General features: G+C 41.5%; 1 protein-coding gene across 1 annotated transcript; it reads right to left on the bottom strand.

The window, feature by feature from the left end:
- Nucleotides 1–202: 202 nt before the first annotated feature.
- Lpl (lipoprotein lipase) lies at nt 203–24,506 on the bottom strand. Its single transcript, XM_026395803.2, has 10 exons — nt 24,207–24,506; nt 16,778–16,935; nt 13,222–13,401; nt 11,881–11,992; nt 11,485–11,718; nt 9,750–9,992; nt 7,375–7,495; nt 5,848–6,030; nt 4,450–4,551; nt 203–2,165 (listed from the first exon to the last, which is right to left on the bottom strand). Coding segments are annotated over exons 1-10 (1,422 nt in total). The 5' UTR covers nt 24,295–24,506; the 3' UTR covers nt 203–2,164.
- Nucleotides 24,507–25,493: the final 987 nt, after the last annotated feature.

The following is a 25,493-nucleotide window of genomic DNA, read 5'->3' as shown; positions in this document are numbered from 1 at the left end:
CATCCTTTTCCTCTACATTTTATTTAAAGGGTATCTACAGCTTATGTACAAATAGATGTTCAAAAATGCTCACTGTAATTCTTAGAAGCTATCTTACTTACTAAGTATAGTGGTTGCTCAGTTGAAATTTGCTGAATGAATCTGCCCTAAGAATAAATTTACTTTTTCTCAGGAGCTAAAATGATACAACATAATGACTGAGTGTGGTAATAAAATTTTGTCAATTTTATTAAAAGCAGATTCCATTTCTTCACATAGTTAATTCAGTTTCTTTCCTTTTTTTAAGCCTATTTCATTGTATTATTTTATAAGAGTGAGTTGGTTCACTAATCAGACACGTATAAAGTTAGCACCACACATCTACAAATCTATAAATGCAGGTAGCCACAATGACCTTTCCAATATGTACACACTCCTGTACACATCCACACATATATTTACAGCTCATAAATAAAATTTAAAGGCAAAGCATCATTGATATATATTTATATATATTATATATATAGCAAATCTTTAGAAGCAGAGTTCCCAAGCCATGCATGGACTTGCTCAATCTTTTACGTTTATGCACCCTTGATTAAAACCCAAATCCAAAAAAAATCAATGAATTAGCAATAAAGGGGGATACCAGTGACCAATCATACATTGTTTTATTGTTAGAATTCATTCCAAGCCTGATGTAGTCAATCACAACATTTGTCCTACATTATTTAGGCATAATATCTTTCTCCAATAGAGGGATGACATTCTGGTGCATCTGGAACTATTTCTACTCTGACATGTTCTAATACCGTCCTTGACTGTTCACCTTCCAAATCACACTGCATGACAGACACACAGGTGGGGCTTTATAGGCATGTGTTCATTTACCCACACACTTTCACAGTTTGGGTTCCCAGCAATAACCTCCAACATATCTGACTTCTTAATCATTTTATAATACACAGAAAAGCATTCAGAAGATATGAGATCTAGTCCATAAATAATTGTTCACTCACTCTTGATTCATTGTTAAAAAAAAAAAAACAATGATAACAATACTCCTGGCACTTCATATGGTGACAACAATCAAGGATTCTCTTTCTTGCACTCAATGGTTTATAAGCACTGCTTATGCATATAACCCGGTAACTTTTCCACCTTTTGATACTTAAGAAAAACAATTTTTGTTTAAGGTTTGCAGTTCACGTGACACAAAATTTGAATTTTTAACACATCTAAGCCAGAAATGAAAGTTTTTTCATGCTTCAAGTATGATTGAGGCATGACTGAGATGAGCCCAAATCTCAATAGCAGCCATCAGATAGGAAACGATTTCAAATTGATGAAAATAATCTGAAAAATGTGATAATAAAATCATAGTATTGTTTTCTTTCTGCACCAAATTCTGTGTCAGCTGAGGATTGTTGGTTTGTTTTTGGAGAACATTGTAAAAATATAATATTAAGACAAAGGAAAAAAGGAACAGAGATTAAGCAATAAAATATAAAAATCTATTAAAGAATTAATGGATCTGAACTTTGTATGTTTTGCTTATAACTTTGTCATGATGCAAGCCAAGAGTTGGGCCAAGGCTTAGGACTTTATCAGCCCCATTCTCTGTTCCTCTCCAAGTCGCATTTCCCTGGTTAACTCCTGGGCCACATCCCAATGGCAAGAGAAATATTCCAAAAGATCAGGTGTTTTGACTGCTAAATAAACAGATCTGACTCATGCCACAGGGAACCATCTTCTATATTCAGACTTGGAGAAAAGTTTGAAAAGGCCTCAGTCCAAAAAAATCCAGAATTCTAATTAAAATAGGAGGGTCTAACTAATTTTAGACTATGGCCAACGCACCACCTGAAGGAGCCTTATCTTACTACACACAGGGACAATTGTTCCTTCTCAGAGGGTAGAATGCAGTGCTTTTCACGTGTACTGTCTTAGCACAGCAAGATGAGCAATTTGGCCTCAAATTCAATTAGCCACTTTTTTAGACTGTATTTTGAGACTGTTTCCTAATTGAACTAACAAGGATATAGCTTTGGATTAATACTTTTTTAGGACAAGTCCACTTTTAAACACCCACTTTTAAACACTGGGCATCTTTTGTAAAATTTACTTCATTTGCTTCATTCTTCACAGAATTCTTGTGTTCTTCTTTCTGTGGACTTTTCCAGTGTCTAAGAAGAAAAAAAAAAAGAGAAAGAAAGGCAATTTATTATCTGCTTAGTATTTTACAAACTCTTCTCAACCCCTCTGCACCATTTAAGAGAAAAAAAGTATTCGACTGGGAATTTGGAACAAAGTATGTGAGGCTAAGCCCCTGGGAGGTGTAGATAAAAGATCAGAGACAGCAGAGGTTCCTGGGACTAAGAGATACTCTGACATCTATTTAGCTAAGTCCCAACAAAAAGTATCATTTTTAGTTGCCGGAGCCAAATGATTTCAAAAGTTAGGAAGTTTTCTTACTTCCAAAACGTATCCAATGAAAATCCTGTTTCGTTCTTTCCCTGTGATCTGAGCCTTCTGAAGACTTGACGGAAGATACTAAAGAGAGCCTTTTGTTTGGTTGATTGATTTTGGTCCCAGAGGAAAGAAACTGCAGAAGACCATAAGTCTGATTCATAATTACTTCCTAAAGTTAAGATCTATTAAAAAGGAAAAAAATACTGCCTAAATACTTGTCGTTTCAGTAATCAGACAAAAAAAAAAAAAAAAGAAAGTATTGTTAGACTTTCTCAAATAAATGCTTGTCACCTATACCTAGTATGGCCAGAAGTACTTTATAAATGGCTGGAGCTATTTCCTGATTGGGGACTTCATTTTCATATTTCCAAGTTGCAGACGATCTGGGGAGAATGAATCCATGTGTGTATGTATGTGTATGTATGTGTGTGTGTGTGTGTGTATGTGTGTGTGTATGTGTGTGTGTGTGTTGTTTGTAACACAAATGTGCAAATGTGTAAGGCTTCACAGCAGAGGCCCTTTCTAAGCATAGAAGAACTATGGAGTTCCCTCAGATGTGTGAGGAGTAGAAATGGAGCAAAGAGCCGATCACAGAGAAGCCTCCCCTGGTTAAGGACAGAGCTGTTCTGCCAGGCTCACAACCAGCGACGATCCTCCATTTCATTGGGAATGTCTTTCCTTCTGTGTTTTTGATCCAGATGGACTTATCTTGTCACTCAAAATGTGTATGCCATGTGGGCTGGGGTTGCAGCTCTGTGGTAGAGCTCTTGCCTAGCATGCGTGAGGCACTGGGTTCGATCCTTAGCACCACAAAAAAATAAATAAATAAAACAAGAGGTATTGTGTCCATTCACAACTAAAATTCCATTTTTATAAAACATAAAAATATATAAATAATAGGTAACTATAAAGCGTGCAAGGATATAAATCAAAATGTGAGTTGGGGCTGTCAGCGGGTGGCAGGGTCACGGTGATTTTCTTTGTGTCAGTTTTTCCTAATCTATTCGTAGTGAGCACGTATAAATGATAAAATAGAAGTTTAAAATGATACAGATGTTCCAGGCAAGGTCTTCCGGAGACTTTTTCTGATGAGGCCATTCTTACTCTGCACTTTCGTCTCTAACCCTAACTGGGAAAAGAGGACAAACTAAAGCCAGTTGCTTTTTGTATTTCCCCATGAAGTGGTGACCGGCCTTTGTCATTGTTTCTTGTGTCACTGGCTTGTGTGACATGGTCCTGTGTTCCTCCCCTTTTTAAGTGTGAGCCATTAGCACTTGGCATCTGGCAGGGGAGCCAGGGCAGGAATGAAAATGGCAGATCCCGAGAGCTGACGGAGGCTGGGCGGGGGAGGGACGGTCACATGCTCAGTCCCCACTTAGCGCTGACGTTCTGGAAAGATTCCGCTGACAGCTGCCATTCGGATTAGCCTTAAAGGTCAGGAAGGAAAGAGCCAACAGTTGTTTTGAGATAGAAAGGAGGGGAATCTCCACACTCTCATCCCATTAGCTCCTGTCTTTGAGGGTTTTGAGAAGGGTCCTGGACCTTCCCCTTGGGTTCTGTGTCCTAGAGTCCGCTGGCACTTGGAGAATCGAACTATGTGGCCACCACAGATGTGACAAGACATTTTCTTTCCTGGGGAGGACTGTACTCACAGGACATGGGCAACTACTAAGCCTCCAGTGCCCGCTCTGCACACAGCACCTGTGAGGGCTGCAGAGGGGGAACAGCAGGAAAAAAAGTCCATTGGGGGAAGTTTGACTACCCCATAAAATAAAGTAGCCTGAATTCGGCACATGGGACTAAGGCCAGAACTGTTGGGAGAAAAACAACATAAAAAAACAGAAAGAAGAGAAAAAGAGGAAGTAATGCAAAAAACAAATGGATCCAGAAGGGCTAGAGAGAGAGCCTGAGGTTCTGACCACAGGACAGTGCAGGCCATTAGCTATGGCAGAAGAGTGGCACATGTGGCTGAAAGCTTGGTCTGACTGAGATGCTCACCAGCCAGACTTCTTGAGAGACTTGTCATGGCACTTCACAAATACTGCGGATCCCTTCCCCTTCTGCAGATGAGCCACCTTCTCCCTGGAGCAGAAGATCACCCTGTGGAAGAAAATGGATGTGAACATACCATGTGAAATAATAAGAACGGCTCTTCAGAACCATGCTGTTCAGTAAGGACTGTCTGGATCCTGCATGATCAGGCAGATGATTGTGTCGATATTTCCAGTAATTGTACCACTCAGGGCACATCTGAATCCAGGTTAATGAGGGCCCAGCCCAGTGTTCAGCAAATGAGCTAGTTTATCAATCTAGACAGGTGTATAGCTTGGTGCAGCTTTAAAGCCACAAGGCTTTCGCTAAGAGATGGCACAAGGTCAACGTCACCACCTCTTAGCATCTGCATTAGGAAGTAGGGAACAGGCCTTCAGCTGGCCCTGATGGAGAAATAAAGGTTCTTCATTTTCCATCGGCAGCATCTTTTATGGTACAAAAACAGATGATGAAAGAGAAATAATCTCTCAATTCTAATTTAAAGAGTTGGTTTTACTAACAATAGTCATATACTATGGCTTGCAAAATCCCTGCACATGTAGTATAAAAGTTTTAAATCCTGTCTATATAACCCATTTTGTGGATGTCTTACCTACATCCATAAATGAGGAGTGCAGTTGAGGAGACAGGATGAGATGCCCTTGGAATCCCATCCTCCTCGAAGAGATTGGAGTTAGGCTTTGAATGTCAAAGGAACATCTCCTTTGACATAAAATAAGGAGCAAAACAGGGTTTTGGTCAACCAATGCTGAGATTTCTAACTTCTGATCCTAACTGTCACTCCAAATAATGTGAACAACACAGGGCTCATGTTTTCCTTACTTGAAATGCCAAATACTACAGGTTGAACATCCCTAATTCAAAAATCTGAAATCCAAAATCAAAATGATGCCATAGTGGAAAATTCTACAACTGACCTCATGTGACAGGTTGCAGTCAAAATATAAGTACACTAAAAAAAAAAAAAAGGATAAAATTACCTTTAACCTGTAAGTATATAAGGTGTATATGAGACATAAATGAATTTTGAATTTAGGTATCCCCAAGATATCTCATTATGGATTCACAAATGTTCCAAAATCAGAAAAGTCCAAAATCCAAAATACTTTTGGTCTCATTCATAAGGGACACTCAACCTGCACTACACCCCCAATGTAATAACAAAAGAGTACTCCAGAAATACCCTAGGTATAGTTACGTAGGCTCTTAGGATTGAGGATCCACTTTACTAAAGTTTCCCTTCAGTGAAAATTGTAGGTTCCTGAGATACTGTCACCAGGTAATGACATTGGGGGCAGTCTGAAGAGCAGCAGGTGGTGGGGTGAGGGGGATCAACTGAATTACTTTTTCTGAGTCTCTCCTGCTTTCACTCGGATCTTCTCAATAGCGAAGCGGGAGCTGCTCCACCAGTCTGACCAGCTGAAGTAGGAATCACTCTTCCACTTGAGCTTCATCATTAGCAGCTCCCCAATATCCACCTCCGTGTAAATCAGGAAGGAGTATGTCTTATTGGTGGAAACTTCAGGCCTGAACAAAAATTCAACAAATTTGGTTAGTTCTGTAAACCAGTGTTCTCTCTCTGATTTGTTCACTTCCCCAAATTGTAAATGGCTTTATTGTTTGGGCGAAATTTTAGAAATGCAAAAAATGTCCAGAGCAACACTTATGCTGAATGAATGCATTTAGTGTATTTTTAAAGCTGTCCACACCCCATTGAATCTATACGAACACCCATCCTAATAACATGAACCATCTATAATTCCTAAGAGGAAAAAATTGATTAGCCAGTCATTGACATTTTCATGTATTCCTTTTCAATTGGTATTGATATGTGAACGTATTTCTACTTAGTCCCAATCATGGTACACATGTGATTCTCCTTTATTCTTTGTTCTCTTCCTATTATCTTTTGCTTTTTGCCATGTTTTAGCTAATTTTCTATAATTACAATTGTTAAAGGGTAGATTGATCTTACTGAAAACAGTAAACCACACTTCACTTACCATAGACACAAGGCTGACCACTTAGTTTCTAATTTACACTAATTGCCAGTGTTATACTTTAAAATTTTTTTAAAGTTTCTATTGACACTTTCTTTAGAATAAATAAACTAAAAACTAAAAATATAAAATAGAATAAAAACTAAAAAAAAAATATTACTCCACTACTTACAATTACATTTTATGGTTATAGAAAGTTACTTCCTTGCTATTTTCCTTAACTAGAGGGTTCCAGCAATAAACAATATGCCCAGTGAGGGTTTGTACTCACTCACCAACTCATCAGCACTGGGAACTTGAGAAGATTCGTTTGCTTAGGAATTATCAAAGGATATGGAAAAGTTGCCTTGTGTTTTGTATTTTTTTGATGAGGAGTGAGGGGTAACCCTTTGTCTTGGGCTTCTTACTATTTCTATCTTCTCTACCTATTATCTTAGCATCTATAAAGTGGTTTCCAAAACAAAAAAACGGATAAAATCATCTTTAACTTGTAATATATAAGGTGTATATGAGACATAAATGAATTTTGAATTTAGGTATCCCTAAGATATCTCACTGTGGATACACAAATGTTCCAAAATCAGAAAAGTCCAAAATCTTTTTTTTTAATGTCAAAACTTTTGAAGGAATTTCATTGTTTTATTTCATTTCTTTGTATAAAAGAAGTAAGCAAAAAAAAAAAAATAAAATAAGCAGCTGTAAAATGTATTTCTCAATACAAAACAGAGCCAAGACCTCAGTTCCAGAGTTCCAGTTTCAAGCTAGAACTTGTTGCAGGTGTGATTCTGCCTGTTTCTCAGACCTACAGCTATGGCAAGAACCAGTGCCCTGACCAGCCCCCAGGCAGCAGGCGAGTCCCCAGGCTACTCACAGGGTGAAGGGGATGTTCTCACTCTCAGCCACGGTGCCATACAGAGAGATCTCGAAGGCCTGGTTGGTCTGCGTATTACTCTCCGTCCCAGAAAAATGAATCTTTACTTGGTAGTGGAAGACTGTAGGGGAAGAAATGGGAGCCAGGGCTGGTCAGGCTTCCTGAAAACACTACCATGATGATGAGGCAGTTCAGACCCACAGAACGTATCTCACAAGCTCCCAAACAGGAAGTGCACACACAGCACCACCCGTGGCTTGGAAAGACTTCTTCCTGCCCTACAGTGTCACACCTTGGAAGTGCAGACTTTGAATGCTACTCCTTTCAGTGAAGTGTGGTTGCAGTGGATGGGAAAACCCCCCGGGTATCTGAGTTGTCCAGCAGTCCTAGATGGAGTACTGGGGAGATTACATCAAGCCCCAAACACCTGGGATGCTTTCTCTGGGACCTCTGCCTGTCTTGGCCATCTTGCCCCTTAGCATCTGTATCAAGCACATTTGGTACCTGTGACCAAGTCACTGAGTGAGAGGGTGTGCCTTCTCATTTCCCCATTTGCCCTCCGTCCCTGACTTCAAGCTCCTTCAGGGTAGAGGACGGTGTCCATCCTCTTTATTCCCCCACTCAGCCCAGGGAGACAGGCAGCAGGCTCACAGCCAACCATCAGTGAGGCCAGGAGCACTGTTTTGAAAGCCAGTCCCTAAAGTGTTCTGATTTAGACACCGATTCAGAGCAGGAATTTGAACTTAGATATCTCATTCCTGCTCTTCACCGATCTCTGCCGAAAATTCCAAGCAAATAGGACTGGGGAGAGGTTAAGGGGATAGAGGAAGGCAGTGGGCCTCAAACACAGCTAATGTGAGGGAGGAAAAGTTATTATAATACTTTTTTTTCTTCTGTATCTCAAGATCCTGGTCATATTTTTTTCTTATTTGTGTTCTGGTAGATGCACTTTCTCTTAAGGTGGGACCCAGATTTCATAAGACGAACCGTTTGGCACAATATAGGCAAATGCTGTTTTAATGCTACCTTGGACATTTATTCTAATGAAAATGGTTTTCGATACATTTTCATATTGTGAGCTTCCAATGACAAATTGTATTTTATTTTATAGCTAAATAAAATAGCTATAGCTATCTCTTTAAATAATAAAAATAATTAGCCAGATGCCTAAACAAAAACAAACAAAAAATAAAACAACAAAACCCTCCAACCAGTAAAAGATGAAGAGAAACAGAGTTAAAGGCAGCCCTTGCAGGCAGCACGAAAGACAGAGCAGGAGAGGCTGGGAGTGCCCAGGTGCCCCCACAGGGTGCTGATGGCGCCCTGGCAGGCACACTCGGGAAGCTAGGGTTGAGTGACCTGTCCATGTCTTCAGAAGTCAGTCTCTTCTGTACCTCACACACTCCTGGTTCTGAAGAATCAGAGAACCTGAGGGTCCCTTCATTGCCTGAAAGGTTTCCCAGAATGACAGATGCTCCAGACTCGATGCCACCAAATGCACCTCTGCAGAGTCTAACAAACCGCCTTACAGACGGCCACGGACAGCAGATACCTTTTACCTCGGGAAACTGTTCTTGAATATCCTGCCTTCGCTCAGGCATCCACGGGGACTCCACAGAAGCCAGCTTTCCTAAAATCAGCCCCTTTCACCAGTTATCTGATTACCTCCTCCTACCCCACCGTGGTTTAGGTCTAACCCTAAGCAAGAGGCCAAGTTTGAAGTTTAAGAGTGAAATGAATGGACATATCATAGTGGGTTTGGTATTTTCTTGCCTTCCAGAGATAGTTGAATTCTAAAATACAGGTGGCTCTTGTCTTCACATAAAGCAAACTTTAGAGGTGGCAAACTTTCCCTAAAGGGCCAGAAAGTTAATATTTTAGACTTTGCGAGCCATATATTCTCTATCTGACCTATTTAGCTCTGCACTGGTGGCCTAAAAGCTACCTTAGACAATAGGGAAATGACTGGTGTGGTCGTGTGCTAATAAAACTGTATTTACTAAAGCAGGTGGTAGGCTGGGTTTGGCCCACGGGCCAAAGTTTGCTGATCCCAGGATGATGGTTTCAAATAAGCTCCAAGCTCAGCCCTGACAGACTGAACCACGATAATGGTCACAGTTACACAGGCCAGTGACAGATGAGGTTGGAAATCCCAGGCCATGCCCTGGGCCACACTGGCCAGGGAATTAGGAGCATCAATGAAGTGGATCAATGCAACTCCCTATACAGCAACAGAAACACACATGAGGGCTCAGGGCTCAGCAACATCACCTCATTAACTCTGTTCCGGGGGATAGAGCAGTACATGTGATGCAGAAGGCACGATCAAGACAGGACTAACTGATTTTCCTTACTTACGACAGTCCCCGGCTTACCTTTGTAGGGCATCTGAGATCGAGTCTTCAGGTACATTTTGCTGCTCCTTTTGGCTCTGACCTTATTGATCTCGTAGCCCAGATTGTTGCAACGGTTCTTTCTGCAACTCAGGCAGAGTCCCTTCTCAAAGGCTTCCTTGGAGTTGCACCTGTAGGCCTTACTCGGGTTTTCTTCATTCAACAGGGAGTCGATGAAGAGATGAATGGAGCGCTCATGGGAGCACTTCACCAGCTGGTCCACATCTGGGAAAGAGAGACACACAGAAAATCTCAATTACACAGAAACCCACAAAGGGTGCTTCATTTGGGGTCTAAAATAGGGTGGGTGTGGTATGAGAGTAAATGAGCCTAGGATCCAGTCCTATACATCTGTGATTGTAGGCCCTATTTTAGGAGATTGTCTGGGTGCAGTTGCTCATCTACCTCCAAAATTTTTCAAAGTTGCAAGTTCACAGGTAACTTCTAAGTTTTATGCTGTCTTATCAATATGCTTAAAAAGCCATAAGAGACATCCCAGGTAGAAGTTGACTTCCCTCAGTTATCACATCCTTTTCTTACATAAAAATCGTCTAATAGTGACAGAAAGTATCTAGATAATTGTAGAAACCTACTTCTAAGACCACATTAAATGAATAGTATTTTTTCATACATATTATGAATAATTGAGGATTTGTGTTCTTACTAATGCTTTTTTTGGGGGGTGGGGGCTGTACCGGGGATTGAACTCAGGGGCACTCGACCACTAAGCCATATCCCCACCCCTATTTTATATTTTATTTAGAGATAGGGTCTCACTGAGTTGCTTAGCGTCTCACTTTTGTTAAGGCTGGCTTTGAACTTACTATCCTCATGTCTCAGCCTCCTGAGCTGCTGGGATTTCAGGCGTGCACCACTGTGCCCAGCCCCAACTAATGCTTTTTACATCAAATGAATTACAGAAATGATCAATGATGTCCTAAGAACGGATTATCATAAGCTTTTAAAGCAACTGAACACAGTAACATTATGCTACAAGTTCTACAGCATATTGACCAGTCACAGGTGGATCCAATGTCCATAATGTATGCAAAGAGCCCTTAAAAATAAATTTAACATAAGCTGACAACATTATTAATGCAAATATTAAATTAAGCTAATATTAGATTGTATTTTTCTTCTTGTGAGAGATTTATCGCAGAGAATGGTGATTTTTTTTTTTTTATGTACCTGTTTCTTAAAAAAAACAACAAAAGAAATTTGGATGAAGCATACCTCTTTCACTTTCCATAAAATTCTAAATCAGTTCCTTGACTTTGCAACTAGCTTCCAATTATGACAACACAGAGCCAATAACCTTTTATGGTGCTATTTATGGAGGCCAGCAGAGTTTTCCTCCCTAAATCTCGCTTTTACTTTCTCTTACTAATGTAAGAGCAGCACTCAATGTAATCTACAATACCATAAACAAGAAATAAAATGGCTGCCCGCCTCTAATGCAATCATGCTGAATACGGTAGAATGCTTCAGAAACAAATTTTGGACTATGGTATATTTATAGTACTCTCTTTTTTTCTGGTGCCAAGGTTGCAACCCAGACCAAGCCCATGCTAGACAGGCAGTCTCTACCACTGAGCTATATCTCCAGTCCCAAATGTGTATATTAAAACCACACATTTTAGGGATAATAGTAAGACACTGAGTCAATAAAGGCGAAGAAAAAAAACGCACATTTAACCAGCTTCTAAGTCATATTTACCTCCAAGGCCTCTCTCTGCAATTACACGAATAGCTTCCCCAATGTTGCATCCTGGTTGAAAAGTGCCTCCATTGGGGTAAATATCAACGTGTCCTACTGGCTTCTGGATCCCAATACTTCTGTCCGGAGACCCTCTGGTGAATGTGTGTAAGACGTCTACAAAATCCGCATCATCAGGAGAAAGGCGGCTGGGAGCTTCCGCATACTCAAAGTTAGGTCCAGCTGGGTCCAGGCCTGGATGGGAAAAAAGACCCCACAGATGTTTAAATCCACATTGATTTTAGTCCCCTTTGATATACACTAGGCACGTGACCAGACCAACACCATACACGTGACTCTTTCACAACAGCGGCCACCTCAACTCTGGTGACAAAGTGAATGAAAGTGCTTTCTTACCAGTAATTCTGTTGACTTTCTTATTGGTCAGACTTCCTGCAATGCCAGCGGCATGGGCTCCAAGACTGTATCCCAAGAGATGGACGTTGTCCACGGGGTAATTAAATTCCTCCTTCAAAAGAAAAAACCTTTTATAACTAAAAGAAAGAAAATGAAGGACTGGGGTATAGCTCAGTGATAGAGCACTTGCCTGGCATGCAAAAAACCTTGGGTTCAATCCCCAATACCACAAAGAAGAAAAGAAATAAAGAAAATGAATATAATTATTGTCTTTAAAATATAGACACTACTGTAAATAAATATAAATCTACATATATGTGTGTGTGTGCATGTATATACACATATATATAAACTTTAACCCATTATTCCCTCATCTAGATCATCTAGATATGCTGCCTCACTTTCTTCTTTAAGCTTAGCCATGCCACAACTTCTAATCAGAAACTTCAATAGTGGGAAGAGGTCAGAGACACGCATGCTCCAGCCTTCTCATTCAACAGGGCAGAAGCCTAAGGCCCAAATGGGTGATCTGATTTGCCCAAGTTCACTTGCCTGATCGGCCAAAAAAACTAAGAAGAGAAATTTTGTCTTTGGATGATCAGTTCAATAAACATGGCTCAGTTTTTACTTTCAATTGTCAGTTTTAAATAATTTGGCCCTGTCAGAGTGTTAGCTTTCTTCTAACTCCAAGAAACTTTTCAAAGGTAATTTTCAGAGAATGGCCTGGAAAAGTAGACCATTCTCTGAAAACTGGTAAAATCTGCAGCCTAGCCAAAACTCTGGACCCTGAGTCACTTGGTATCCTATACTATATACCTTTCCAGCCTGTGTCTTCCCAGTTCAATCCCAACCCTCCCTCAAACCATGAGGCAGGATCATATGCATTCCAACAAAAATCTGGATTCTTAATCCCCACTGAGAAATAAAGCCTGCTAATGTTTTTGTCAAAGAGATCAGCACTGTAACAGGAAGCAAAGCCAGGATGAAACCACCCTGAGCCAAACAGTGGGAAGGATCTGGCTGAAGGCACCACCTGCCCACCCTCCCCAAATAACAAGCTTTTGTTATTTCTGCCCATGTTCTTGGTCTCAGCAGATCTATTCACTGAAAATATCAAAGAAGAAGGCAGAGGGCAGGCAGGGCTATGTATTGGCTTGATATTGGATTATTCTTTATCATAATGCTGCCTTGGACTCAAAAAAATGCTCATGCTCATTTTGAAGATATGAATCACCCCAGAAAACATCCATATCTAAGTGAAAAGGAGAAAGACCCACCCCCTCATCCAGTTCTGCCAAGAGCTCTGTTTTAGACACATGATGCTCCTCCTCCCCGTCTTACCTCCATCCAGTTGATAAATCTGGCCACATCCTTTCCCACCAGCTTGGTGTAGCCTGCAGACACCGGATAATGCTGCTGGGCCCGCGACAGCCAGTCCACCACGATGACGTTGGAGTCTGGTTCCCTCTTATACAAGGCAGCCACAAGTTTGGGCACCCAACTCTCATACATCCCTGTCACCTGGAGAGGATGACAGGAGCTTTCTTCAAAGACCCACTTGTTAGATCCAAAAGCCCAATACACCTACGAACTGGCGAGGAAACCCTCGGCTCACACAGAAAAAAGAAAAACTCCAAGACAGATCAGAAGCTTGTGCTACCCCTTCTGAGGCACATTCAAGAGTGCAAAGGAAGGGCAGATGGAGGTTTATCGCACTTTCAATTTTAAAGCATGTTTTATAAACTCAGTAAAATTTTAGTAATTTTGACGGTGGAAAGATCAGCCTGAGTGAATTAAGATTCCTGTAGAATTAAAGGCTGTTTTAAGAGAAATTCAGCTTAATCACTTTCAATTTGGCTACTAAATGTTTCCCAACAAAACTGTTTTATGGGATATAAATGCATTTTTTTCTCTCTCTTGTAAGGAATCATTTACATGCAGTGAAGTGCTAATGACCCTTGACGGGTCACACCATAGCCACATAAAGGCGACTCAATTACATACTGAATAGACAAAGAGGATTCTGAGATTCATGTTTAAGGCATCTTTTAATGGGAAACCTGTAAAAATCCAGATTATATGTATTGTAATTCCAATAGAAAAAAAGGAGTGTTGGTTTCCCAAACCAAGGGACTTTGATCTCCCAGGGTGGGTTCTTTCAGATTTATGCTTCTTTGGTTTATCTGTTTGCTAGACCACAAGTATCAAAACAGAAGCTCTAGCTTCCACTTCCGATACTAAGTAAACTGCACAATTTTTCACCAAGTTGCCCTGGTATGTGTTGGAAAAAGGCCAATCCAAGACTCAGGAGATACTGTTTCAGGTTCCTCCTCTTCCACTCAACAACTTCAACCTTGCCGGGCCATATATACCATAAAGGGGTTGGGCTCAGGTGATCTGGATGTTCCCCTCCACCCCATACACTTCTCCCTGTGGCCATTCTGCTTCCCAATCTACTTGCAGTGATAAAATGCCAGCTCTGCAGCTATTTTAACATAGAAACTGAAAAAGAAAAGGCACTTTAGGAACTTATTTAAACCTCCTCTGGACATGTCTCAGGGTAGCTGCTTCAAGTCGGGGTGCAGAGTGGGTCTTTGAAGGAGCCAGCTGGACACCCACTGAGGAACTGGTCAGTCAAACCCCCTTCACCCCACTTCCTGGCTGGGGTGCTGGCCACCCTTTGCAGCTGCATCTTAAGATCGGGGAAGATAATGTCATTTCTTCAAAATGAGGTGTTGATGGTTCCTTATTCCAGCCAGCACTGAGGGCCCCCCCACTTCACAATGAAAACTCTGTACTTAAAATTAGTAAATCCAAACGAGTGGTGAAGTTCCCAACCAGCTGCCTCTAAGCTGCCCCCCAGGATGTGCCATATGTATGCTAGATGCTTAAGCATCTTTGGGGTGTCTCCTGAGAGGTGGGAGAGTGTCCTCATTTCCCTTGGTCTATGCCCTTGGGTGGCCTAGTTGCTTATCTCAGATAAGATGAGAAAATTGTGTTTGCTCCTGGCTTCTAAGTTTTTCTATACTATCAATATTTCCAAGTTAGGCAATCTATAAAAGGGCAAGTAATCCGATCTACTCTTTCAGAGTCTGATATATTTACTAATTAAGTAACAACTAATCTAATCCTTTGCTTTCTAATTCAACATAAAATACAGATAAAAGGAACCCTGAACAAAGGGAATGAAAAACCCAGGTACCTACTTCCCTCAAATCAGTTCTTATTTTCTGGGTTTTTCTTTTGAGACTCCTCCAATCAGTACTTCTTTTAGAAAACTTTGATAGTCATACACAACGCTGAACCCAGACTGTCTGCCACCTGTACCAGGTGGTTCGACTGAACTCACCAGCAGGTTCATGAGATAAGCCAAGATCAGCGTGTCTGGACGGCTTATCATTGCAGACCAAACAGCTCTGTGCGATTGCAAACTCTGTCCCATGGCCAGCCACCCAGCCTCTGAGGCCAAGCACTCAAAACATCAAGACACACATGTGAAGAATACCCGTGGACTCAGTGGGGCTGTCAGATCAAGGAAAGTAACTGGCACAGTCTTGATAGTGGGTTAGTCATATTATCTTCAGTAAGAGAAGGAAAGTTTTTTCAAAAACTCTTAAGCACAAAATTCTCTAGGGATAAGACTAAGATGCCTGGAATACCCAATTTATTCCTGTTGCAGAAATGTTTCTATTAAGCTTCAATTTTTTTGAAAAGTCTTGAAAGCCACATTGCATATACACTCAAAATGCCTCTAAAAACATCAAAGTTTCTCTTGTTCTTGTTAAATCTCTTAAAATACAAAATTATTCATTTTTGGAAATCTGAAATTTTATCATTTGAAATTACTATGTTAATTCTAGTAAATGAATGTCTTATCAGGATAAACATCTTTGTGAATTCTGTTAATAGTTGCTTTCTTTTTCATAAAAATTATGGCAATCATTCTATCATGCCAATAAAAAGACACTTTAGTTTTGTAGGAAAGGAAATCAGGAATAGATGTGTATCATTTTGTAGCTAATTCTTCTCATTAGAATTTCAGATCTATCAAAATTTTAACAAGATTTGACATAACGGAAAGATAATATATCTCTGACAATCCATTTCATAGAAATCCTTTTCAGTAACATTATCCAGTCATTGGGGATTGAAAAATTTAAAAACAAACTAAAGTATCTAAGCAAGAACAAAACATCAGGCAAAGTGACTATTTGATGTATTTAGAGAGGGCTACTCTGTCTTTGTTCATATTTTAAATAAGTAGATTTCAACCCCAGTCTGCACTTCTCCAGCCATCTTGTGTGACAGTCCCCTGGCTAGCCCCCTTTTGTCTCTAGATAAGTTCCCTGAAGTTTACAGGTGAGGTACGAAGTGGAGAAACCTTAGGGAAGTCTAGTCCCACCTCTTTGTCTTACAGATCAGCAAACTCAGGCCCAGAGATGAGAAGTGGCTTGACCACGTCACAGAGCTTGGACTAGCCAAGCCAGCACTGGGACCCACACCTCTCCCTCCACTTCAGCCTCTCCTCAATGACAGGTGTCCTTCTTCAGAGAAGGGCCTTGGGGGCCGTGCTGGATGAACAATGCTCACTCCAGACCTCCCCCAGCCCTGCACAACAATAACACATCCTGCCCTGTCTACAGGCAGAGCCACCTTTTCCCTCCTCATAGGAAGGGCTGCCTCGAGGTCACCAGCCAGGTCCTGTGTTAAAGTGAAGGCTGGCTCTGTCAGAGGAAGCATTCACCAACCTGTGGCTTTGGATTCCACCCTGAGCCCAAACTGCCTTTTCTCACCTTTAAAACAAAGGCACCAGAAAGCAGGCAGAAGTTTGGGCTGAGTCCCCACGAACCAGGGTTCAGTCGACCCCAATCCACCCGCTCCTAAGAGCCCCTCTCACCGTCCAGCCGTGGATGACCACGAAGGTCTTGCTGCTGTGGTTGAAGTGGCAGTGGGCCACAGACTCTGACACTCCAGGAACCAGGTGGCAAGTGTCCTCAGCTGTGTCTTCAGGAGTCCTGAGGGCAAATTTACTTTCGATGTCCTTAAACTCTCTTGCTACAGGGAGAGGAAAAATCAGATAGGAAGTTAACTGGAAGATTGCTTGCTTTTATTTTCTGGAATGGTATGGTGAACCAGCCACCACTGCCAATGCTATTTTTCGTTCCTAAAGTGCTTTATAAACATCAAATGTGAATTTCAAGAGAATGACAGATGCTCTTTTCCAATGGTGACAAGTGGATGGGGATGACCTTAATCATGAGTGAAGCAGTATGGATGTCTCCGGTGTTTCCTGCCTTTTTACATCTCTAATTACATCAAAAAAGTTTTCCCACAATATCATTGGGCCTGTTGGAGAGTTTTTTTTTTCCTTTTCATTTGCATAATTTAAAAAAATATTAGCAATAAGAAAAGTTGGGATTATGAGGAAGCTTTTGTATGGACTTGTTTCTAAACCCATGGCAAGAGAGACTGGCTCTAATGTTTAGAGAAATCATTAGTGGATTGTTCAGAAAGGCTGCCCAGCATCTGAGCCATGGCAAACACTTTCCCCAGACGTCTCTTCTTCTTATATGGTTCCTATCTTCCACACAAAGGCAAAACTTAAAAATAACAGCAAAGTTAGTTGTAGAAGAGTCCACTTTGGTTCTTCATAGTGAATCTCAAACTGGATAAAGACAGAGACCCTAGCTTTTGAAACTATGGACAATAAATCTGAGTACCGTTAAATCTTCGTGGGTATTGTGGACAGTACACATGACATCACAGGGGCACTTGAAGTAACTTACATTGCAAGCATAATCAGACTCTTTTCACAAAGCAGAGCACAATCAAAGGGAGGCTATATTACAGGAAATTATTTAATTCCTTGTGAAGTGAAAAATAAAACTCTATTTACTATCAGAAGGCAATAACTGGTATTTTTAGACTTCATGATTCCAAACTTTTAGGAGATAAATAGATATATAGGAATATACTAATTTCTGAATCTAAGTTTATCCTTTTTCACAACTTGAAATTTAAAATCTATAATTTTAAAATAACATTGCAAAAGTAGGGCTAGAATAAAAATAAGAATGAGACAGTAATAGGAAAGTATAGACACTGGGATCAGGCTCATTTTGAAATTATCTAAGGACTGGTAAACATTGTCCTTTTTATTATATTTCAAAATCCATTATACCATATTGTGGTTACTTGCTAAGGGACTTCTTATTTGTAACAAAGTGCACCCACATACCACACACACACACACACACACACACACCTATTACCTAAAATGTATGAGACATTTCTTAATGTTATATTTATTAGAAAGAAGAGAGTTTTGTTACAGTTGCTAATGACTCTAAGATCATTTATTCAAATAAGAGTCTGTACTAAACAGTGCTCTTCAATATTCTTTTCATTTCCAGACAGTGAAACTTCACCAAATCCATGTATCCATCAAGAATCTGCTCCATCTCTCATCTTACTTGAAGATACAGGTCTCCTTGTTCCTTCCCAATCAGAAAATGCTGCTACTTTTATTAGTTAATAGAATAATGCATATTTTAATATAATTCTGTTTTCAGTGCCCAAGTTCTTTTATTTTTAGAAAGTGTTTTAGAAAATGTAAGACTAAATTAATATCACTTGCTCCCACATTTCTCCACCTCAAATAACTCATACCTCCTAACAATCTTATTTTAACATGCTCCATTGTCCTTTTTTTAAAGCATATTTGATCTGAACAACCTGGCAGACAGATCAATCTGGCTTACCATCTATTTGTACATTGCCATTTAAGCCTATTGCCTTGTACAGCTTCAGAGAGGCCAGTTTCCTAGAATTATGCAACTTGGCCCTGGTATTGCTGGTGTTTTTGAAATGTCCAAGAATATTCTCTGAAATTACTAAGACTACTAGCTTTGTGTATTTCCATGAAGAAAAAAAAAAGGTTTATTCGATCCACAGATCCTGCATTAGATTATATGTATGGCTCATTGACAGCTGCAATTTCCTACAGCCAACAAGGCTGTTGGGTCTGTTGCTTGTAGAGAAAAATAATAGGAAACTCATGCATTCTCAAATTTTCATTTGGGAGACTTTCATTCCTCTTTTAAAGGATTTTTTCTTCATTTCAAGTTTGACAGAAAAATAGTGCCACTCTGTGCTGTGTGAGATATGAAGTCATAAATCTTACCACCCGCCTCGCCAGTCCTTGCTTCTCTCTGGTGTGCTAATGGGAATTTTCATACTACCTGTGTTTGCAGTCCCCCAAGGACGACTCAGCAGCCTAAAGATCAATGATTTTCCCCAAACCTCTCTCATCCCTCCAGCGACTACCTCAGACCATGTAGAAACAGGGAGGAAGATGGACCCCAGCTGGTGGTAACACAGTGCTCAATTGTCCCAGCACACCCTGGGGTTGCTACTGGGTGGCAGATGAACGGATGTAATGAGACAGTTACTAAGGAAACTACTGGTTTTCACCCATGGAAATCATGTTAGTGACTCTGCACTCATCTAACTCCACTGTCTTCATCAGGTTGCCTAGAAATCAAGACCATATTAGAGTAGAGTAGAGGAAAAAAGGAGCAAATGAATGAACAAAGGAACCAGGGAGTGAGCCTGAGACAGCCCTCCTGAATTCAACTTACACTCAGCACCACCCTGTTGACCAGGACGCCCAGATGCGTCCTCTTTGAGCACACAGAGAGATTTTTGGGGAACAAAGCATGTTAGGACTTAATGCATTTCCTACATAATCTTTACTCCTAAATTCCTAAATAGCTAAATCAGAGTGCTTGAGCAAAAAAGCTGTTTATCTTAATATGGTTAATAACTCACAGAGATAAAATTAGGCAAAGTTGATGCACTAAGAGAAATGTTTACAGAGGGAACATTAGTGTTACTAGAAAAGATGGGAGTACAGAACATCCTAGGAATTACTGGGTGGCACTGAAGGCAGATCCCAATCATTAGCTGAACAGGATGGAGACAGGAGGTAGAAGAGCCTTGTTATTAAGCAATAATCTTTGAATCTCTCTCTCTCTCTCTCTCTCTCTCTCTCTCTCTCTCTCTCTCTCTCTCTCACAAACACACACACACACACACACACACACACACACACTCACACCTACAGGACTTTTCCAGTAATTCACTCTCAAGACTGCTGGCCATAGTTATTGACATAGGCAGCGTCTGGAGGACACTAAAGAAAACAAGTTCAATCACCAAACTGGTCACTTGGGAGAGGGGAAATATCAATATTGCCATTTGACCAAAGTGATTAGTGTAGTTGAATATTCCAAAGTGCACAATGCTCTTGCCTTATCTAACAAGCAGATTTATTTTTCTTTTTTAAAGAAAAAAATTTTTTTTTATTCATGGGGTTGTAAAAAGAAAGACTGTACCTACTACCTGACTTTTCTGTTGAATTTTCTCCAAAATTAGGTCCAAACCTAAACACTACCAAAAACACTACCTAACCACTACCAAAAAGTAGAGCTACAGAAAAGGTTCTGAGATGTGTGTTAAAACTCCCCACTTGAATTAGACCATCAAGTCTGGACAGGAACAAACCATCATTATCTAGGGACCTTGAGGACTGCTTAATGAAATATTTTGGCTGTCATTATGCAGGTACATTTAAATTAAGATTTTTTAGTTGAAATACAAAATTCTTGTTAATCTGAAGTTACTTTTTCCTTGTTGATAGAGATAGCAAATGGTTCAAACTAACACAATGAAAGTCAATGATGACCTTGCTAACAAGTCTATTATTTGAAGGAAGGGGGGATAAAGAGAGGAACTCAGTACTATCAAAATGCAAGTGCTAACTTGTATGCTTTCCACCATAATTAACTCTGTAAACCAAATTTTTTTCAAAAGTAAGTTATCGATTTCAATATATTTATAGCTTGCATTGAGAAACACTAGATTCAGAAGCCCTTCACCATCCCTCCAAAAGAATCTAACTTTTCTTACTACTTAAAAGCTTCTGTAAACTTAAATTGATCTTAGCCAGGATGGCTAAGAAAACATAGAAACAGACTTCACCATCCAAGAAAGACACATAGAGAACACATACAGCAAAGAAGTGTGTACCACGAACTTGGCGATGGGATTAGACCAATGTGGCCATGCCAACCTTTGTCATATTCTGCTAATTAGCAGTAGGTACATTTTTTTTCTATTTCTTCAAAAGTCAAAATCACTGAATCACCTAGGACAGAATTTGATTATTCTGGGAGAACACAGGGAAGAGAAAAAGAATGTTGGCACAAGTTTCAGAGGCTTATTTCCATAGAACTCTCTATATGTACATCTACGTGTATCATCTAAGATAACCCACACCTTCCTTCCTAGTAGATACCCATTTCCTCCATTAGAATGGACTGTCCTTTGTTAGCACTCAAATGGTGTCACTCAACAGAAAGAGACATTCTCAAAGTGACCGCAAGCAGCAATGTGAGTTCTTTCAGTCCAGTAGACAGACTTTACTCACAGTAAGTTTCAAAGTCTTTAGTCTCTGAGTAAACTGGAATCCTATTACTCCTTTAGAAACTAGCAAAGACTTTGACTTTTGCAAAGAGAAAGTGTGTGACAAGAACTACTCCTGACAAAGATTTGCTTACAGATTAAAAAGTCTCTATTACCAAAAAATATTTAGCCCACTATGATGACAAACTATTTTGTGAATAGACTACCCTACCTCTTTATGATGATATTCTTTTTGTTGTAGTTGGAAAGTACATTATATATAAATTCAAATGGTACCTCCATCTGGACCTGGAATCTAATAATATTCATGTCTTGAATACTTCCCCTCTACCTTTGTGACCCAAAGTCATGCTCTGCCCATCACTTTGATGACCCAAACACCTGTACATTTAAGGCAATACAACCTTAGTGATAAAATAAAGTGAGAATAGGTGTTGGTAGAAGAAACGAACAGCAAAATGCGACATGCTTCTAGGCACTTTTTCGAACAATCTGTCATGACAGAGGCAGTGAATTGTACAGAATCTGTGCAGCCCAGCTTCTCCTTCATAATAAAGCAAAAATGGAGGAGTGAGCTAAAAATACACTGCTTAAAAGAAAGTGAAATTTTTCCACTGCAACTCTTTGCCCCTACCTGACTGCCACCTTTCCATACAGCTATTAATCAATCAATCACTCCCTTGCCGAGCTCTGCTCCAGTGGCATTTGCTATTTTTGCTCTCATCCTCCATCCTGTTTAACTCAGGTGTTAGCCTGGAAATTCACATAGAACTGCAGCTGCTGAGCAGGGCTCCGGGGCTCCCCTCTCTCAGCTGGTCAAGTTTCCTGACTGGGGCCCCATGGGAAAAGCCCTAGTGGCTCCCGTGGCAGTGCTTCTTGTCCTCATGTTGTTCTTAGAAATGGAGAATGAATAAGTCAACTCAGAGCCCAGAGGAGGAGCCGCCAGTCACACACACACACACACACACACACACACACACACACACACACACACACACCCCGCCCCGGGCTCCACCTTGCTCTCCTTGACAATCTTCTACTCCTGGATGAATTTATCCAGAAGAGAAAGGGCTGGAAAGTTACTGTGACGAAGGAGACAGAGAGGATGGGTTGGGGTGAAAGTGGAGAGGATGACAGGGAATCCTTTCAAGTCTACTTAGGAATAATCTCCCCTAATACATTTTACATCCAGGATAAGCATACATTGGTTAAAATCCAATTGAAGTAATCGCCTAAGTGTAAAATCAGAGTAAGAATGAGAGGGGCCTGAGAGAACTTTCAGTCTTGTCAACCCCTGAGTTGAAGAATTTAAACCCAGAGAGCTGACACTGACTCAAGACTTTAGGTCCTGAACCTCTTAAGGGGGCCCAGCAAAAACTTTAAATGTGAATGACATAATTCTGTGCGTTTACAGTAAGGTAGCATTATATGATGGCATTGCTTCTGGAATAAGAATTTCGAATGGAGAGTACATGCCACCATTTAAAAACCCTAAATCTCCAGTATCCTCAAACGGATCTGATTAAAAAACAAACAAAATATTTGTCTTTTTTAATCCAATTCTGCTTTGATGGAATCTCCTCCTTTTTAATCCAACAAAAATGTTCTTGCATAACTTAATGCAGACATAAAACGAGCTTCAGTGTTAATCACAAAGACTGAACTATAATGTGGACTGCTGAGGACTTGCGTCCCCAGAGCACATCCTTAATGGTAATTCCACCACCCGGGAGAATAGGAAATGTCGCCTGCTTTTGACTTGCTTCAGTGCTTTTTAAGCTGCTGCTGCTGTGTTAGCTAAACCAAGGTTCAAGTTACACGGACTCTCAATTGTGGGCGGGTCTCGGGCTGGGCTTTCCTCTTCTCCCCAATAAAGAAATTCGCTTCTGGCCCCAGACGCCTTCACCCTAGCTAGGAGAGCCGGCGGCGCCCGGCCGGTGACCGCGGTTCCGCCCTCGACCTCCCGGAGGCGCCCGCAAACCCCACGTGCTCCCCAGCCTCTCGGAGGGGCTGGGCGACCCGAATTAGTTTCAGATCGAAGAGAGAAGGAATGGCCAAGTGTAGACCTGGCAACCCCAAGTCGGAGGCCACAGATTGCTGGTCACTGCGCCACGTTTTCGGCAGGGTGGGCTCTTCGATAGGTTTTCTGGGCACTAAGAAAAGCGGAGCGTGCAAGCGTGGAAGCTGGAGTGTTTCCCGGCGCCCCAAAGCGTGCAGGACGCTGCGTCCCCGGGACTCCACGCCACGCGTCCCCCGTCCGCGGTCACCCGCACTTGCACCCAGAAAACCCAGCCCAGTTACGCCGAGACCCAGAGTGCCCTGTGCAGCTAAAATGCCAACAACGCCCTCGCCCCGGGCCAGCTTCCCCAGAAGGGGCCACTGCCTGCCTGCGCTTCCACAGGCTGGGGCCCAGCGCGTTCCCAGCCAAGTCGGGGTCACCTTGGCCCGCGTGCCTTTCATGCCAGCCCCCTCTCCCGTCCGGAGGTGATTGCAGGTCACAGCCACAGCGCCCTTTCTCCCCGCCTCCTTGGTCCTGCGCGTCACACCCAGGACCTCTCCGGCTGAGTCCGAGAGCCCGGGAACGCGGCTGCGGCCAGAGAGGAAGGGACAGCGCGGGAACCCGAGAGACCGAGAGAAAAAGCGGGAACTAGGAACCGCTGCAGGATGATAGCAGGCAAATTCCTTCCTGGCTCCTCCTAGATCCCATTCTGGTGACCCTTCCCAGGTCCCTGGTGCGCATCCGCAGCCCCTTTCAACTTTCTCCTTCTCATCCTTAAATCGTGTGGAAGCGGCCACTGGAGGGGTCTGCAGGTGGAGAGGAATTTAAGCACAAAACATACCGTCGGCGGCGGCCACCCCTCCGCGGGAGGCGGTCAGACTCTGGAGCCACAAGCCCAGGACCACCAGGAGCAGTGCTTTCCCCTCCATCTCCGGGCGTCCTTCTGTGGAAGCTGCACGGCGCGGGCTGGTGCGCCGACGGGCTGATGCACGGGCTGAGCAGGAGGCGGGAGAAGGCTGGGGCCGCGGTGGAGCTCAGAGCAAGTCGCCCTTTAAAGGGGAGGGTAGGGCAGCTAGAAGGGGCAGATTTCCTCTGAGGAGGAGGAAGAGGAGGAGGAATTGAGTCTGACACTGTTTCCACTCCACGGCTGCTTATGTGACTGGAAATATGCAAATAAACCTCATCACCTATTGGCTATAAAATCATAAGTTGGGGGGAGGGCCCTAAATTCACTTCCAAATATTTGAGCAAACTGTAATGAGGATCAACCCTGCCAGCGAGAAAGAGGGGAAAGGGCAGAAGGGAAATTTTGCTTCTTGTTAGGCTCCCATTTGCCTTCCCGAAGGGGTCTACTCCCCAGTCCCCCTGTATAGGCACCGAACACGTGTTTATTTATCTTTATGTTAAATATTCAGTGATCACCAGTTTTCCAGAGAAAGGAAACTTTGCTTTTAAACTACATTGAGGCAACGGTTTAATCCACTCCTCTTTCGATGAATCCTGTTTGTTAATGTCCCAAAGAGTCAATGTAGAGATCCAGGGACACAAACACTGCTCACCAGATTGTGCTTCTACAATCTGATATTTTAGCTTTGGCAGGATGCATTAGTTTATGGGGTGGAGAAAAGCTCAGTTGATCTAACTAGTTTCTAATTTTTTTTTTTTTTGCCACAGGCAAATTATATTCAATCCTCATATTTGTCGAAGAATGCAAGAATAACATTTTACCTTCAGAGGCAGAACACCACGATCAAATAATTTTAAACTATACCAAGTTATAAAGGAAAGAAGCTAGTTTGTGATTCCAAATCTACAGAGACAGAAAGTAAATTAGTGATTGCCTGCGGCTAAAGAAAACCTAAGAAGTTTGAGGAGCTTGGCTGGGGTGATGCAAATGTTCTAAAATTACATTATGGTAATGGGTGCACAATTCTGTAAATGCACTAAAAACTGTTCAATTGTGCACATTAAATGGGTGACCATTAAGCTATTTTCAAAAGTGGATTGGGGCATGTGCATAAAGCAAGAAAAATAAAATCATATTGGATACTGTACCTTTCTGCCAAAATGCTCAGGATACCTTCAAATATCTTTTTAAATGAAAATAATTTACACTAGCTAGGAAGGG

Source organism: Urocitellus parryii, chromosome 14 (genome assembly GCF_045843805.1).
Source record: "Urocitellus parryii isolate mUroPar1 chromosome 14, mUroPar1.hap1, whole genome shotgun sequence".
Lineage (NCBI taxonomy): Eukaryota > Metazoa > Chordata > Mammalia > Rodentia > Sciuridae > Urocitellus > Urocitellus parryii.
Note: the sequence above shows the minus strand (reverse complement) of the source record. Positions and strands in the feature narration are given on the sequence as shown.